At 44.7% G+C, this 18843-nt stretch overlaps 1 protein-coding gene across 1 annotated transcript in view; it reads left to right on the top strand.

The window, feature by feature from the left end:
* FBXO32 (F-box protein 32) overlaps positions 1 to 17559 on the top strand; it is a 35894-nt gene extending 18335 nt beyond the window's left edge. Inside the window, exons 5-9 of the mRNA XM_080646356.1 lie at positions 2968 to 3061; positions 3876 to 4060; positions 9874 to 10056; positions 11446 to 11589; positions 12010 to 17559. Coding sequence (XP_080502482.1) covers positions 2968 to 3061; positions 3876 to 4060; positions 9874 to 10056; positions 11446 to 11589; positions 12010 to 12099 — 696 coding nt within the window. The 3' untranslated portion in view covers positions 12100 to 17559. The remainder of the gene's footprint in view (positions 1 to 2967; positions 3062 to 3875; positions 4061 to 9873; positions 10057 to 11445; positions 11590 to 12009) is intronic.
* The last annotated feature ends 1284 nt before the right edge of the window (positions 17560 to 18843 follow it).

Here is an 18843-nt window from a genome sequence, read left to right as displayed (position 1 = left end):
AAGTTTTATTGGAACACAGCCACACCTGCTCATTTACATATTGTCCACAGCTGCTTTCATGCAACTGCTGAGCTGAGTCGTTGCAATAGAGACCATATGACCCAGAAAGACTATAATATTTACTATCCAGCCCTTTACAGAAAAAGTTTGCTAATCCTGACATCAACTTTAAACTTCACTAAAAGATTGGGGTTTGGAAGGGGAAGAAATAATAACTTATAATACTAATACTGTCTTATATTTCGTTTACAGTGGGTTTTTTACATATTCATCTCATTTAATTCTCATAACAACCCTATGATGTAAGTAGTCCTTCTATTTCCATTTTAGAAATGAAGAAACTGGGGTTCTGAGAGGTTAAATGACTTGAATCATAGACTCGACAGTAAACTCCATGAGTGTAAGGATCATGCGTCTGTATTTCCATGTCCACGTCACCTACCATACCACCAGGATAGAGTTGCCACTCAAAAAGCACTTGCTAAATGAATGACAGATGGAAAGGTCACCCAGCTAGAGAATCTAGGTCTCCTCCTGACCCCAAAGCTGCCCTGGAGGTGAAAAGAAGGACTTTCCATTAAGATAGGATTAAACACAGCGTAGTGAACATGTCATTCTGCTGTCGATGGACAAATTTTGGCTGCTCTATTCCTTCTCTTCCTTAGAGATCATTTCAGTTAGACCAAAGGGTTTTTTCTTTTCCCTCAAATGCACAGTCATAGCTCTGAGATCACTCTTGTCCTTGTGATTGGCACATTTTTAGACAAAACTAAAAGTGATACCCTCATGAGATGGTAGTCACATGGACTCAGTTTGGGATGGATTCCAGACCAAGCTCTGCCCGCCCTCCTCCCACCCCCTTGACCCACCTCCCATCCCCTCACCCCTATGAGTCACACAGCCGACTGCCCTTCCAAGAACGACTCAAGGCTTTGTTTTCTTTCATCATGCTTTGTGTTGGTCATGTGAGCCTCAGGGTATTAATAGACCATCGCTTGGCCTTCTGAATCTTGTTGTTGGTCCGGGAGATAAATGAAGGTTTGGCCAGTCTCTCTGTGCCATTTTTCACTCCTCTTTTGCCTGTCACGTGCTGGTTGGTGACAGAGCTGAGCCAGACAGGCAGAGGGCATCCAGGGTGGCCACTGCCCATGGACGTTTTGAATTCTTGCCTCTCAGTGACCACTTGGTCAGCTCCTGACTTCCGACCTTGGGTCACCAGTACTAATCTTAACAAACCAGCCGCTGCCTTTCCTAGGCGCCTTCTCCCAGTCAGGTGACGGCGTCTGTGCCTGCATGTGTGAGAGAGATAGATGCCAGGCAGGGAAGGAAAGCTTTGGGGGTGGTTCTTTTTGTTTTTTATTTTTGAACTTAAAGTTATGCTCAGGAAATTAAAAGCCTGTATGTGGTTTGACAGGCTCCCAAGGGGCTCCATGGGGACAGAATTTTTAAACAAATGCTTTGGAAGCAGAGGTTCTTTGAATTGCTTTGGGACTTGGATCCAAACGTTTCAGTTCTCCTCTGCGGCCCAATTTTTAGAATGTCACTTAGCTAGTTCCTCAGCCTTGATTCCAGCACCCAGCACAGTGTCATAGCCAGTGTTTACTGATCTGAAGGAAAGTTCGGTTGGGGCCTGGCCAGGAGATGAAACTCCCCTGGAAAGTTTCCGAGGAGCAGTGATTCAAGCTTTCAAATGAAGCCAAGATCTTGGTTCTCTATGTCTAGTTTACTTTTTAAGACTAAGGCTAGTTAGTTTTTCCTGAGGCCTGTTGGATTCTGGTAAATTATTTTCACGTTACATCAACCTCTTTTGTTGATGACTCTGTGAAAGCATGAAGGGTGATGAGGATTCTGCCAAGGCCTCTCACTGCGTGTAGAGTAATTGGTAAGGTTTAGTTTCTCAAGCCTCCCTTTGCCCATCTGTGAAATGGGTCACTCCAGTCTGCAGTTTCACTTTTCAACAATAGAATCTTTGAATTTTTAAAAAAATCTTTCCACATCTGTAAAGAATCTTGCTATGGAAGGGAAGGAAGATTGGGCTGAGGGTGGACCAACTTAAGTTATTATCTCTATTCTTAATTGGTGATCATGGCGGGGGTAGGAATGCGACATACTTCTTTAATGAACAAACTCACCTTTATTTCCCACCTAATTAATGCCAGCCACTCTGCTCAGGGCTCTATATGCATGCCCTTGTGAAAAGCTCTCAACAACCTTGGGGACTCTAAGTATTAGTAGTACAGATGAGGAAACTGAGGCACCAAGAAATTCAGTAATTTTCTCACAATCACAGAGACAATAAGGAGTCAAACCAAGACTTGAACCTAAACCTAGAGCTGCAAAGATCCTAGCCGCTTAGCAATAGATACTCTATATCCCTGAACTTCTCTCTCTTCCAGTGATTGGACTCTTTCTACAAAAAGTTAAGTGCAATGAAAGAGTCTAATTAATAGGCATTTTCATTGAATGCTGCATACGCAGGAGATATCCTGGTAAGAATGGCCACTTCCGTGGAAAGTGCCCGGGAAAGGTGAACATGAGCATTTAGGTGCCTTGCAAGCAGTCAATGCCAGGAGGGAAGAAGTTCACGTGCGGGTAAAGAATTCCTGCTTGGAGTGATTATACGGAACTCAGACATTCGCAGGTCATAGGCGGTTTTGTTCCCTTCAGAGTACATCAGCTCCACTTGCTGAAGTAGGACAAGCAGAATGAATTAGCCCCGGCTGCAGCCAAACTCTTTATATGTAAAAGAAAAAAAAGCAATTAAATATTCAGTCTGATTCTTGGGTTTTGAATTACCCCCATTTGTCTTTCTCTTTGAGCATCTGCTTTTTATTGCATCGTGGCCCTGCCTGCCGTTTATCTCTCCCCGTCAGTCTGTATCTACGTGTCATGTGACTCAAAAGCAAAGATTAGAGGAGAAAAATATCTCTGTATTCTAAGCCTGGCAACTTCTATTTTTACCCACAGCTGTTGGAACTGATAGCAAAGTCACAGCTCACATCCCTGAGTGGCATTGCCCAAAAGAACTTCATGAACATTTTGGAAAAAGTGGTACTGAAAGGTGAGCTCTCTCTCACTCTCTCACCCCTTTTTATAGGCATGGGGATGGACAGATGGATTTTCCAGCAGAGTGGACATGTCATTAGGTTTAGGGGAATGTGAGTGGATGGAAATGAATAACTCCAGATGCATCTCAGATCCCAAATGAGAAAGAGGCACCACTCCTGGCCATGGCAAAGAGTAAGAGCATCCCCCTCCTGTCCTTTCACTGAACTCATCTACCGGGCCATAAGCCTCTTGGTTTTCTCAGGGTCCACACATGTCCCCACCTTGGATACCAAGCCTCTGGAGCCCACATCCCTAGAAAATTGAGCTGTGTACAAGGCAGAAGAGATTCCTGGGCTCTTGGAGCTAAAAGGAATCTTAGGTTTTTTCCCCCCATTGTACATATGGGGAAACTGAGGCCCATGAAAAGAGTGATTTGTCCATATCACACCAAGAGTCATCCATACGGGATTAGAACCCATGCTCCCAACTCCCATATGCTCCTACCAACAACCATCTAAAAGGGATGGCACAGCTAGGCAAAAGCAACTGCTTTCAGGTCAGGTGAACCGCTGGGGTGGGTGGAACAATGAACAAGAAAGAGTCTTTGTAGAAAACTAGGGAGACTAGAACAAAGAGGGACCTAGATAATGGAAACTCTACCCAGTAACCTCGAGTGCAGAAGCTTGGCCAAGCAGAAAGAAAACCATATCCCCAGAGGCCGTACCCTGGTAACACGAGCAGAATACAGAAGAAGAAAGGCCCACTTATACAATGTAGGGTGTTCCAGTAGCCTCACTATTATTTCTTTTTTTTCCTCCCCACCCAAGTCCTTGAAGACCAGCAGAACATTAGACTAATAAGGGAACTACTGCAGACCCTCTACACGTCCTTGTGCACATTGGTGCAAAGAGTCGGCAAGTGCGTGCTGGTCGGGAACATTAACATGTGGGTGTACCGAATGGAGACGATTCTGCACTGGCAGCAACAGCTGAACAACATTCAGATTACCAGGGTAAGCAGGGCCGCCCAGCTCGACCTGGCAGGGAGAGCTGCAGTCAGCTCTTTATCTCCACTCTGGTGATGAAGAGCCTGGACCATTCTATTCTGATGCTTTCTACTGAGTGCTGGAGGGGGACTTCCTGATAAAGGGAGGCTGGGAAGAAGAACTTGGCGAAACAGGATCAGAGTGTGTGAAAGATGAAACACGGTGGGAAACCCGGCAAGTCGGCTTTGGGGAAGATGCTGGCTCTACCACTGAAATCTTTAGTGCAATTTGGAGGTCTCTCCTCTTTGGCCATTTCTTCTTAAAGCCTGTGTTGTTTGCAGCTTTTGGATGCTGCCTTGGATATAATAGAGCTGTGGTGGCTGTGGCTTGGAGAACTGGTCAACCTTTTAAAATTCTAGTTCTGAATCTCAAGGGTTATGACAAAGGAAGCCTTTGGTTAAAGACTATGAACATACATGTGAGAAAACACATGAGCAATTCTAGCTCAAAGCACCCCCCCCCAAAAAAAAAGAAAGGAAAGTCCTATATTACCAGCTTCACTACTATCAGTAGTTTCTTTTAGGTTTTAACTTGGCCTTCGGCTCTCCTCCTCTGACTGGTGAGCAGGAGGACCAAGGCCCACAAACGCTGTGAGAAAGATGCTGGGGTAATCTCCTAAGGCTCACTAATGGACAGGCGCACTCAGGCAGCTCACATGGCACTTGGCTTACTTATCTAACCATTGACCGCGGCTGCTTTAAGTGGTTCCGGGACCCAAGCTGATAAAGTTTGGGTCTGCCCCACCTCTCAAGAAAATAACATGAAAATCCTCTTTGACCTCTTTTAAATTATTCTTTTGCTACATGAAGTTTTCCCAATGCAGTGTCCTTGACATTACTGTTAAAAACCTCTCTGTACCTTAGTTTCTTAAACTCTGAAACACCCTCATAGTATGTGACTTCCTTAGAATCACACACATGCACACACATTCACACATGCACACACATTCACACACACACACACACAATGCAGAGCACAAGCCCAAGTAATCTATCTGAAATGATCTCAATTATTTGACTATTATAAGAGAATACAAGACTTTCTTATGAGTGTTTATCTGATTTATTTTAATAATTTATTCCATTCCCATCTCTCAAGGGTAGGCATAGTTTGACGATGTAAATTTGAGATTCAAGTTTCCAGCTTATCTCTGGAAAACCCACTTACACTTTCTATCTAATCTCTGGCATTCTCCGTAGCCTGGACTTCATACTCCGTGTTTTTTTCTAAGCCCAGAAGAGAATTACCGAGCCAGTGATATAAATGAGCAAGTCCCATTTGTCCCAAAGCCATCTTCCCTCCAGCAACTATGGGACACCCATTGGGTGTCACTCTTGCCCAGAGCTGGCCTCTGTGCCCTCTGTCCACCTCTCAGGAGCCCCTTGGCCACATCCACCCACGTACCTTGCACTTCCATGGGCTGACTTCCCCAGGGCCCCTTTCACTTGACCCACACACTCTCTTGGGAAGTAGCATTGTAGTTGCTACCGGTATTTCTTCATGGAGGGTCGGGGGGACCAGAGAAGTCCAGTGACTTTCCCCAAGTAACTCAGCAATTAGAGACAGAGCTGAGGCCAGAACCCTGGACTCCTTATTCCTAAAATGGCAAAGCTTTCTTAACATCAGTGCTTTCCAAACTTTCTTTCAATCCAGCTTTCTTCCAACTATTTATTCAGTGATTCAGCTTTTTGCAAATCTTTTAAGTCCAAAGAAATCCCACATAGAGCTGATTAAATACTGAAGTTCATCTCATTCTGCTCATGGTGCTCCACTAGGCCAAGCTGTTCTCTGCACACTCTCGGCTTGGTCCTGGCGTGGGCCTTTGAACTTGTCACCTCCCCTGACCACCCAATCTGTTGAAGCCACTATCATCTCACCTCCTTCAGAGCAGTTATTACCATCTGAAATGACCTCATCTGGGGATTCACTCTGTGGTCTCCATCCACTGTCTCATCACCTCCACAAAGAAAGGACATTACCATCTTGTTCCCTGCTCTGCCCCCTCTACCTGGCACAGAGCAGAAGGCAGTCAATAAATTTAGTTGAATGAATGAATGATTGAAGGGAAGTTTCCCCCACTGCCTGGCTGAAGGACTTGTTCAAAGGTCAGAGGATTACAATTGGAAAATAATGCCCTGAATTATGGATGATGATGATTTACCAACTGCAGGATTCGGGGCAAGTTATTCAGCCGCTTCATGTCTCAATTTCCTCATTTGGAAAATAGGGCAATAAAGTGTATCTAATACACTTTAAGAAGTGAGATTTAAGAAGTTAATACATGGAAAGCACTTGGAACTATGCCTGCCGTGCAGTAAGTGTTGTAAATGCATCAGCTGTTATTATTATTAAGGGCTCACTCTGTGGCAGACACTCTTCTAAGTCCTTTACATACAGCAGGATGGGGCAGAAGTATGTTTATAGTTGTATGTGAAAGAGTTTATTCTTGTATTATTCTTAATTGTATTACTTTCTATATGAACAACTGTAAACCCACTTTTGCCCCACCCTGTGTATTAACCCATCTAGTGAATAACTAACTGTAAGGAGGAGTCATCATAATAGCTAATAGTTCCTGGGACTTCTGTGCATCTTCTCATCCATTCCTCCCAGCAACACTCTGAGATGCGCGTTTCCTCGTTTTGTATATGACTGAGTAGTTAGGAATAACCTGGCCAGGGTCTCACCACCTTTAAGACAGAGCATGGGGACTGAACCCAGACCTGTCTGCAGAGGCTGAGCTTTAAGTTCAATGCGCTCTCCGCCCTCAGGCCCTCCTTCATGACCCTCGTGGGAGCAGGAAACCCTCAGAGTCCTGAGGAGCTTTTCATGCAAATGGACAGAGAAAGAGAGGGCGGGAGAGAGAGAGGAGAAAGAGAGAAGGAGTTTAATTACTTCAGTCTGGACTGTATTTATTTATTTTTTTAAGTATTTTATTGATTTTTTACAGAGAGGAAGGGAGAGGGATAGAGAGTTAGAAACATCGATGAGAGAGAAACATCGATCAGCTGCCTCCTGCACACCTCCCACTGGGGATGTGCCTGCAACCAAGGTACATGCCCTTGACCGGAATCGAACCTGGGACCCTTCAGTTCGCAGGCCGACGCTCCATCCACTGAGCCAAACTGGTTAGGGCTGGACTGTATTTAAAAAGCTTACTTTTTAACTGGACAAAAGAAAAGTACTTTATTACACAAAAATATTAACAGGTGACATTTATATGAATTGCTTTCTAGTTGTCAAAGTTCTATCAGTATCTTCTTTTCCATAAAAATTTTATATCTAACTCTATGGAGTCAGTTTTTTAATGACAAACTAATTAGTATAATAAAGGATGGAAAATGAAAAGAACTGGGTTGGGGAAGGGAGGTTCAATAGAATCACAGTGCACTGTGAGCGAGGCATCGTTTTGAAGCCTGTGGGCAGGGTGGACATAAAGGATTTTAGCCAAATGCTTGATCAAAGGAGCAAGAGTAACTTACTTTTCTCTTAAATGTTTATATTCAAAAAGAAAAAGGCACACAAGCAGTTAACCGTGTATCAGGAGTAAGGGCTCAGCATGGGGTCTGGGAAAGAATTTTGGAAAAGTTCAGGTTTGAAAATTTGAGGGTGAACTCTGCCAAGCAGACTTTAATAGGAGTTCATGTAATAATTGGCCTGGGAGTTTTAACCAAAAAAGTAGATGCTTTGAAGTGCTGGGAACAAAAGGAAAACCTCCTGGCAGTTTTATTAGCTCACATGATCAGCAGCAGATGATAAACGACAAATAGGTCTCAGGCCTTCTGCATCCCGGCAAAGCCCTGAATTTTACAAACAATTGAAAGTTCAACCCCACAGCCTGAGCAATAAAAATTGCCAAGTCATAGACACTTCTGATGAGTCAGGAGGCTGAAACAGCTCCAGATCTGAGCTTGTTGGAGCTGGAAGGGATCTTCAGAATCTTCTAAACCAATTCATTGTGGACATGGGCAGACTGAGACCCAGACTTCCCAAGGGTACCTGGGACCCAGATCTGTTGCATGTCCATCCCGTGTCCCTCCCATGTCAGTTCCCATTCTTCTTCATAGGCCAGCCTTGCAGGTCTCTCGCCACTGCCATCTTCCCTCTGCATGCCTGTCCTGCTTTGCAGGGGACACAGGATGGACTTGCTAATCGCATGTCCCCCGGAATCCTGTGTGGTCAGGCTCTGATGTGCTTCCTATGGAGTCTAGTTCCCTAGAAATTTGAGAAGGAAACTCGATACCCATTCCCAGGGTATTTTTCCCTGAGCTAAGGAAGGGTGTCTTCATTTTTCCTGTGACCCACAGAGGTGACAGAATACTGAGCTAAAAATGTCAGTAGTGCACTCTCAAAACGCCCACCCAGAAATCAAGAACCACAGTCTCAGGTGATTTGTGCTGACTTCTTATCCAGATGGCAGCATCCAATTGATGCTCAAGACCTGCCAGCAAATACTGAGGACTGTCTACGTAGAGATTGCTCGCAGAGCACTTTCTGCATGCCTCCTAGGTCGCATTTCACAGATTGTTCTGGAAGTATTTGCTTGTTTCTGGGTCTCTCGCCTGCCTAATGAGCCACTGCAGCACCTCCAGGGCCAGCCCATAGTAAGCCCTCAAACGGTGTTGCTTGGCTGGGCTAGTCTGCAAAGAATACTAAGTTAGACCCTGGCTTCAGGGATGGTGGTCTGGGTGGAATAACACGAGCTCATCCAATTTAAGCAACAAAGGGCTTAAATAAATGTTCAGGAATATAGTTGAGAAGCTCGTGACCAATTACCAAGGCATTATCCACAGACAAACAGTTTTCAAAATGTTCCATGGGGCCCTAGGTTTGAATAGAGATGCCTCCACGGCTGGTGGCATTTAGGCTACCAGGATTCTGGATGCCATTTTCACAGAGCGAGTACATGTGTGCATACATGCAAGCGCGCACGCACACACACACACCAACCAGTGCAGGGTCGTTTTGCTGCTGTTGACCTATTTAATGATTCGGGTGTCATTCATTCCACAAATATTTTCTGAGTGCCTACTATATGCTTGGCGCTCTTCTAGACATTGGGGACACAGCAAAGAAAAAAAGATCAAACTTCCTGCCTCCTTGGAGCTTACATTCTAACAGCAATGTCGTATCCCAGCTTCCTTTTGTAAAAGGTTGCATTATAAAACCAAAGGGGGCTTGCAGCCAAAAGCACCTGAAAGAGATCGTAGGGATTCTGGAGAGATGCAAAGAATAAGGCCTGAGGGAGTCGCAAGAGCCAGAAAGGCCTTTCGGAGGAAGCGTACCATTTGGGTGGGCAGAGAGGGAGGGCAGGGGGAGTGGAGGCCTCGTGGGCAGCGTGTTTGGGTGCTGGTGAGCAAACCTGCTTGGGGGGATCGGTGGTCACCTGGGGCCAGTGAGATAGGAGGCTGAGGCGGCGGGCACGGGGTACTCTGTCCAGGACAGTGAGCTCTTACAGAAGGTAGCGAATCTCATAATTGAGTGTACTGACTAAAGCAGGAGAATCCAACATGTGCTGCTGGGGAAATCTTGAGTCAATGCTTTGTGAAGCAGGAAAATCTCCTGGCACCTTTCAGCTCTAGCCGGTCCAGAGTCTTCTTTGTGGTCTCAGCCATGGGCCCTGTGTCTGTGCTTAGGGCTGGGAGAATTGCTGCTTTGATGTCTGATCAATAAACCAGCTTGAAGATGGAGGGTGAGGGGACAGCTGCATCCTTGGGAGGTGTTGCCTGGTGACCTGCTGCTCTCCGCCCCAAGACTTAACATCACCCTTCTCCCCGCAGCCTGCCTTCAAAGGCCTCACCTTCACCGACCTGCCTTTGTGCCTGCAACTGAACATCATGCAGAGGCTGAGTGATGGGCGTGACCTGGTCAGCCTGGGCCAGGTGGGCCCCAACCTGCATGTGCTCAGCGAGGACCGGCTGCTGTGGAAGAGGCTCTGCCTGTACCACTTCTCCGAGCGGCAGGTCGGTGCAGCCCCGCAGACACTCCTTCCTTCTCCCTCCTCCTTTTTCCCCACCCTCAAGCTTCCTTAGCATCTTCTCAAGCTTAAAGTGTGGGTGCCCACCCTCCAGGGCTTCCTGGTTTGACTGGAAAACAACAGTCTGAGGACTTTCTAAATAGTGTGTGTGAGATTTTGGTATTTTTAGGTGGTTTTGATGGGGGGAAAAAACACACCTTCATAACCATCCACATTTTACAACTTTCTAAAAAAAAAAAAAAAAATTCACAAATTGACCCCAGTCCTTCTTTTCTATAACAAAGTAACTTATACTTTTATGATATACTGTATTGTAGCTTAAGTACTTTTACAGATATCATTTCATTTCATATTAATGACCCCAGGAAGGGTGGACATCATGATGCCCACTTTAAACAGATGAGGAGACTCGGGCCACAAATGGCTAACATCGAAATTAGTGAAGGGGCCCTAACCGGTTTGGCTCAGTGGATAGAGCGTCAGCCTGCGGACTGAAGGGTCCCAGGTTCGATTCCAGTCAAGGGCATGTACCTTGGTTGCGGGCACATCCCCAGGAGGGGGTGTGCAGGAGGCAGCTGATCGATGTTTCTCTCTCATCGATGTTTCTAACTCTCTATCCCTCTCCCTTCCTCTCTGTAAAAAAAAAATCAATAAAATATATTAAAAAAAAAAAAAAAAAAGAAATTAGTGAAGGGGTTCTCTAGTTGAAGAAACTGGCCTTGCATTTTAATTTGGGCCTCCTGACGCCAACTCTAGGCTCCTCCCCTGCCTCATGCTGCCTCGGTCTTGTTTTCCAACTTCCTTATATAGAAGTGTGAGGTCACCTAGTTCTGCTCATGAAGCCTGTAATATTTCTATATAAAAATAGAGCCACTGTGCCAGGCAGTCACTGCATCTCCCTGGAAATGATCACTCAAGCTAGAGCAAAAAAAAGATGGACGTTGTTCATTGAGATCACCTAAACTTTAATTTTTTTAATTTATTGATTTTGAGAGAGAGAAACATTGATTTGTTTCACCTGCTTGTGCACTCATTGGTTGTTCCATTTATGTGCTCTGACCAGAGATCGAACCCACAACATGGGCATACTGGGACGATGCTCTAACCAACTGAGCTACCTGGCCAGTACTGGCCAAATGCAGTTTGGTGGAGGTCACTAGAAAGATGTCACCAACCACCTGTTTCCTTTAAAGACTGATTAAAAGCTCCTGTTTATCAGAAGCTACTTCTTTCTATCTTGGCTATTTCCCCTTAGCTTTTATAGGATAGAGATGAAAAAGGAGGGAAGTGGGTGGGAGCAGGACTTTCAGAACCAGAAAACCACAAGCCCTCTCCTTGCTGAACTCTCCTGCAATGACTTTTATTTGATATTTAGATCCGCAAGCGATTGATTCTGTCGGACAAAGGACAGCTGGATTGGAAGAAGATGTATTTTAAACTTGTGCGATGCTACCCACGGAAAGAGCAGTATGGAGACACCCTACAGCTTTGCAAACACTGTCACATTCTTTCCTGGAAGGTATGTTCCTCGAAGGTGGCAGCCACAGACCCCTTGCCCAGCCCCTAAGAGTCAATAGTACCAGCTATTACGACGCCAGCTCCTTTCCTAATTGCAACCTCCAGCTGTAGGTGAAGACAAAACCAGTTCTGTCCCTGGAGAAAAAAACTTCTGAAGACCATAATTTCCTTAACCTCCCCTTTAGGTTTATTTTTTTCTGCAACCCACCCACCCCCAAATTCTCCCATCTCTGCACACAAGTGCACATGCGCACGCTGGTATGCGTGCACACACACACACACTCACACCTCTTTAGTGTTTGCAGAATTTATGGCATTCTTGGCAGAGGGATGTTGTTTTGAGTTGGGCAATGCCTTGTGTTGCTCCAAGCCAACGAGATGCTTCTGAGAACTCAAATCTGACCTTGATGTTCCTTTGCAGGGCACCGACCACCCGTGCACAGCCAATAACCCCGAGAGCTGCTCCGTTTCCCTCTCTCCCCAGGACTTTATCAACTTGTTCAAGTTCTGAATCACAGCCCATGACAACACTTCCAAAGGGCTCCCTACTGATTGGATGTTGGGAATACAGAGTTTGGACACTTCATTTGTAAATAGTGTACATTCTAAACATTGGCTCGAAGCTTCTGAGATAAGTCACGGAGGACATTGGAGGGGAGAGACACAGTCACTGGCTGGGAACTTAAGAATATGGACTTCTCATTAGAATTGGTATGGAAAGCAGAAATACTGTAAATAAACTTTATTTTCCCTAACAATTTGCCAGCAAGACTATAAGGGCAGGAGTTCCGTGTCATCGGTGAAAATGGAATTCTCTAGATGGTCACGGGAACTCCTGTATATAGAGTTCCTCAGAGATGCGGAAGAAGAGGGCAAAACTTGAATACAAGATAGAACACGCTTTGTTTACAATGTGAAAATGTGTTAAAAAAAAAAAAAAAAGAAAGAAAGAAAGAAGAAAAACTGCAGATGAGAAATCCCTGGGCTTTTGGGTTAGATTTTGGGTTAGCTTTGAAGAGGCAACGGAAGTACCACCCATCTTAACCCCCCACGGGCACACATAGGGCCTTATCTTATGAAGATATCACACAATAGTCTACCTCGGAAAGCATACAGCGATCTCTCTGACACAGTGCGTCGTCCAGTAGGCAGTGTCTGTTCGTCTCGTTTTCTCATCAGATAAAAAGTGATTGAAAATGGGAAGGGGTCTTGGAGGCAGTCCTCACGATGCTCCTTGGGTCTTGGAGGCAGTCCTCACGATGCTCCTTGGGAGGTGAAGGGGGCAGTCTTCAGAGTGGCCTCTCCACTAGAACAACCTCAAACCATGCAGGCCTTTTATCCTTTTGTGTCATAGCTCATTCAGGGCAACAGAAGGCCGGTTAGAAACCAGCCCAGAGGATGTCCGATCACAGAAAAGATAGAATTAGTCCCCCCCTGCTGTGAAGACTTTCTTATTCCTGTTTAATTTCTTGGCATGTCTGCTTCCTGGGGCATCTACTCGGATAAGCGTAAGCGTATCTCTGTGGACTGGTCGGAGCCAGAGTGCTGATAAAGGCCTGTAAAGCAGGTTTGGCATGTCAGTGAAACCCTTCCTCTTGACGGGTGATGAGCTGAGGGGCTTTCTTTTCGTTACGCCCCACGTCTAAGTGTGGTCGACCTGAGCGAGGGCTTCCTGCAGGTGATAAAATAGAGCCTGGAGTTCCAGCCAAACAGGGAACAGAGGTGCTTAGAGTTCATCCTAAACATGCTTGTACCCCAGGGGATCTTGCTAGGCCAATACCAGTGGGTAACTACGTGGGAGGAAAACCTCAGGATGTCATGAGTGCATTATCAAATATTCCTGGGATAGGGTGGGGAGTGTTTTTGTTTTTTACTTTTTATAGAACTTTGCTTTTCTACAATAATGTACATATTTTTGCCATTGTATTTGCCTTGCCTTTTTATTTTTTTTTCTTGTAAATAAAGTTGCCACCCTGCATGTGCTTGGAAAGTAAGTGAAGCAAAGTAGGAACTTGGTTCACATTCACTCAGAATCAGTGAATCCTTAGGGGTTGACCTTGGGGTGACCTGAGAGGGGAAAGATGGTTAGGCAAGTACAGAAACAAGCGCAGGGACCAGCTAGTGATGCAGGGCCATCGCATGCCCTTCCCTCAACACGCAACTCAAGTACCAGGATTTGGAAGAGAAGCCGGTTGTTGGTCGATGCTCCTCACTTTGCAATGTTTGTGCCCACACCAGGGTTTCTCAATAATTTTTTCATGATCACCCTCCAAGAAGAAAAAATTAAATTGAATTTAAATTCTCCCTAATGAGAAAAATTAAATATTAAACAAAATCTTATTGGGTAATAGTGAGCTCTGAGTGGCACCAACCATTGTAATACCGAGAGGTATTGCTTGCTCTCCTCTCTCCGCCGAGTCAAGGTCACATTGAGAATGCAGGGTCTACACTAAGGAATTTAAGAGCTTTCATAATTCGGACAGCTTTTCTCAAATGTCTCGGCTTTCTTAAAGATGTGGGATCAGAGCTTTGGAACCTTTGTCTATAATTTTAGGGTTAGGTGTTCATGGCCTTCCACATCTTCCCACCAATTCGTGACCTCTGACCCTTAATGTTGATCAAGGAGGTGGCAGCTCTTGGGCACCTTCAGGTTTACAGTCCCAGAAATGTCACCTGCTCTGGACTATCAGCACAAAGCTGGTGAACCAGCCTTGGTGGGACTGTCCGCAATGCTCATGCTTGCTCAAGGCAAGGTGCATGGGTGCAGGGCAACCCCTACCACAAGTGACAGGGTTATGGTTTTCTGAGATGTTTGCCTAGTTGGTGTCTCTGGGCTCTCCCATCTCCTCTGGCGTCACTGGAGGTGGTGTGTGACAGTCAAGAAGAATTTTTAAGGAAAAAAGGAGAAAGCGACATTTGTGGTTCTCTTTCAGTGGAAGAGGAGAATAAAAAGGAAATGGCAGGTGCAGAGGGAGAGGGAAAGGAATAGAAATGGCATCTCTTAGAAGCTGTGATTTGTGTGAGGGCAATGGGGATGAGCATAGCTGTCACAGAGCATGTGTTGGTAGCATGAAGCATGGTCAGCGCCTCACATGTAAGTAAAATGAGGTAAAAAGAACATTCGTATTCCCTGGGCACTAATCATCTACAGAATGTCTAGACAAATCCTCCTAGGACAGTGGTCGGCAAACTCATTAGTCAACAGAGCCAAATATCGACAGTACAACGATTGAATTCTTTTTGAGAGACGGAAACTGACTTCTGCGCATGGGCCACAAAGTTTCAATCGCACTGTACGTGCGCACCCGCACGTGGTATTTTGTGGAAGAGCCACACTCAAGGGGCCCAAGAGCTGCATGTGGCTTGCGAGCCGCAGTTTGCCAACCACTGTCCTAGGACAACCCCACCTAAAAAACAAAAACAAGGAATCCCTGTCTCAGAACTTCTGGTCTAAAAGCCAGAAGGGACATGACAATGGAAATTGCTGGAAGAGATAGACCACTCTACTCTGCTGTACACCCCAATCCCGTGGAGTAACATTTGAAATTGATGGCAAATATGAAGTAATTTGGACTTCCAGAAAAGGAAAGAGTTTTGTACAGAGTAATGTGAGCAAATCCACAGGGCTGGTATCATTTGGTCCAACTCAAAGGTCTGTGAGCAAGAGCCTAGACTTTCTTGATACTAAAGAACAGCATTTGAGGAGAGGAGAATATGCAAAGCTTAGGAGTGTTCACTTCATAGCAAGATCCAGAAAAAAGTGTAATAATATCTTAAACTAGACTGGGTTCTTACTCAACGCTGTTCCTTTGAGCAGATGGATCCGTCTCGTGGGAGGGCCAGTGGCAGAAATTTCAAGGTGTCAGTTGTGCAGTGACATTTGTTTCATGATGGTCAATTTTATATTGAAGTGGCTCAGGGCAGATATTTTAGATGAGCTGGGTTTATACTGCAAAACTCAACACAAGCACGGGCTTTGCTTGGTGGTGGTGAAGTAAGGCAACGAGTGTGTACTGCATTATTGCCACAGCTGTCATCTTTTGTGGATTCAAAAACTTTTTCACGACGAGCTTGCTATTAACACAGACTCCTTGTTCCTGTTGTTTTTGTGGGCAAAGAGAGTTTGGAATTTCATTTGTCTGAGCAAGAGGTATGATATACAAGAAGGTCAATCATTTCAAGACGTGTTCAACAGTATATCATCCTTAGCGTTCAATACAGAGTTTATCATAAAATATGCACCTGAGTTTATATTTTTCTGCCAGGCTCTAGGGCAAAATGTCTTGCTATGCAAATACTCTATTTTATGTGTGAATTTTTTTAACTGTAATTTTATGTGTGAATTTTTTTCTAACTAAACTATATCATCAGTTTCTATGTCGACATCTGTTGTTTTGTGTGTGTTTTTAATCTGTTTCCAACTCTCTGAGTCTGTGAACCATCCCTCTGACTGGATGCTGGCCTAAAATCCTATTAGTGTTTAAACAGACCTCAGAGATACCCTGAACCTCTGGGCAAATGCAGACCCATGACTCTTTGATATATCTTGGGCCCTTGATGTCTTCAACAAACAAGATTGTAATCCCTCTAAATTCGTTTTCCCTAGATGCTTTCTTCTTTGTTTTGTTAAGGAAAGTAAACCCTCCATGGTTTTCCACGGGAAGGAAAGTCTTACCCCAGACTTGTGCTGGAAGGGAGGTTAGAGATGTTGAAGTCCGGTGCTCCCTTTGCCTCAGCCCCCCTGGTACTCCGTGGTAGACCTGACCATAAACCTGGGACGTTCTGAGGCCTTGACTTTGTGCCCCCTGCCCCCACACCTTTCTGTGTGGCTGAAGACATGTGAAACCAACATGGTTCTTCCCAAGACCTTCACTGAGGAAGGCAAGCATGAGGGTCCAGTGTTGGGCATCTGGCCATTACTTTGCCAAACATTTTAAGCCCCTGGTTCTTCCTGGAGAAATTCAGGAGCCACTTAAAATTTTTACAGACCTCTAACTCTGTTGTGAGTACAGCATTCTAATGAGTGCAACTTGCTGGCCACAAAGTAAGCAGCATGTTTTGGCAAATTCATTTTCCCTGGGTACTTACATTTTAATTATAAAAGTGGCCCTAAGACAGATAATGGCTGAGCAGTCAGCTTGCCTTCTAGAAACTGAAGTTCTGATGATTGCCAAGCAGGCGTTTCCTCTCTCCTTAACTAAGAGGTACATTTAGTCCACCCCCTCCATCTCCCTGTCCTCTGGTCCTGTGGAACCCATCCCGTGAGCCTCTACCCCATGGAAGTTTGCTCTCTGCTCAACCTCATCTCTACTAAGCAAGGGGGGTCGGGGGTTGTTCCATGAGGCAGCAAGGAGCACGGATCCACGATATTTAAGCCTTTGTCTGCTGGACATTTTTCAAAGTGTCCTTGAACTTAACTCAGCAAACAAAACTTCCTGAGAAACCTCTCAAAACTTAGGCCCTGCTCCATTTGGCCAAAAATGGATGGCTGCTCCAAAACTCTGAACTTCTTGAAACTCCATCTGCTACCATTACTTCTGGAGTTTGAACGTGACTTTTTCTGTCTTCGAGTATAGAAATGTTTGTTTAATTAACGATACACAAGTCTGTTAAGCAGAAGGCTCCAAGTGGTGTTCTACACTTGAGAACTCTTGGCGCCATCTTTATTCTACCAAGTGCCAATCACCCTGGCTCAAGGGGTATATTCAAGTCCATGTCCTGAGCTTAGATACTTTTCTTTTTTAATGACAAATAGTACAGGGGGGTGAACATTGTAACTAAAAGGATAAGTTTAGATTAATTACATGCAAAGATGTTCATTTAATATCGTGTGAGCTGAGTCCATCTGTATAAATTATTTGCACACTTTTCTTGCATGATGAACTGACTTTTTTATAGTTTGTACCAGATGGTGGCATATTTTTGTAAAACTTTTTGACACTGAATTGCAATAAATGTTTTTCCAACAACACACACTGGTGTATTTTTGGTGTGTATCGATTCAAGTTGGCTTTTTATCATACTGAGTGTGTTTACCTTTTGCCTTGCTAGGCTTATATGCCTTCTCCCAGAAACTTCTCATTGTTGTAAAATTTCTAGGAATACACAGAAAAAGAAGCTTGCTGCTGGGTACCAACCTGAGTCAATAATACAGCATTATGCTTACATGGGATATTTCTACTTGCTGTTTGTATAGTACAAAGATTAGGAAATAATGAACTTTTCAAGTCAATATCAATTTACTCACCAACATTTAATGAACAACTACTATATGCTAGACTCTGCAAGGCACTAGGAGTAGGAAGATGAACAAGACTCATATGGTCCCTGCCTTAATGGAATTTAGGTTCTAGTGAGAAAGACTAAAAATGGGAAAAAATTAAAATTTGTAATAAGTTCTATGAAGGGAATAAAGAAGGGGCTGAGACCTAAAAGGTGAGAAGGACTTGGCCCTAGAAGAACAAGAGCATGGCCCTAACAAGTTTGGCTCAGTGGATAGAGTGTCGACCTGCGGACTCAAGGGTCCCGGGTTCGATTCCAGTCAAGGGCATGTACCTTGGTTGCAGGCACATCCCCAGTGGTGGGTGTGCAGGAGGCAGCTGATCAATGTTTCTCTCTCATTGATGTTTCTAACTCTCTATCCCTCTCCCTTCCTCTCTGTAAAAAATCAATAAAATATATTTTTTTAAAAAAAGGAACAAGGGCATGAGCATTCCAGAAAGAGAAAATGGCTTGTGCAAGGTGCAGATCATGGTCCTGCCAGACAGAGACCACACTTACCCCTGTCTCAATCTCCTCAACTCCAAGATGATGATAATCACTCATTTCTTCTGGTTGTGGGGGTCAAGTGAACTAGTACATGTGAAGTACTTGGAGCCAGGCACACAATATGAGTTCAATTTACATCAACAATTATTATTCCCTGAGTCTGAAAAGGGGGCAAAAATTACACTGTGTTCTAAGTTGGGTGTGACTTTTCTCAGGTGACTTACTTGTGGGTAACTGTCTCAGTACATTCACTCTGGAACGTACCTTGATTCTGCCACTAACTCTCCACCACAAAATGGCATAAAATGTTCATGAGAGGTAATTTTTTTAAATTTCCACCAGGATCACAAAATTTCACCATTTCAGAAATAGCCCATGCATTCTTTGCTCAGGCTGTTCCAACGTGCCTAGAATGCTGTTCCCCTGCCCCTCTGTCTGGTAAGCTTCTATTGTTTGTAGGGCCACCTTCTTGCTGAACCTCCTCCAA

Source organism: Plecotus auritus, assembly GCF_963455305.1.
Source record: "Plecotus auritus genome assembly, chromosome: 11".
Classification (NCBI taxonomy): domain Eukaryota; kingdom Metazoa; phylum Chordata; class Mammalia; order Chiroptera; family Vespertilionidae; genus Plecotus; species Plecotus auritus.
Note: the sequence above shows the minus strand (reverse complement) of the source record. Positions and strands in the feature narration are given on the sequence as shown.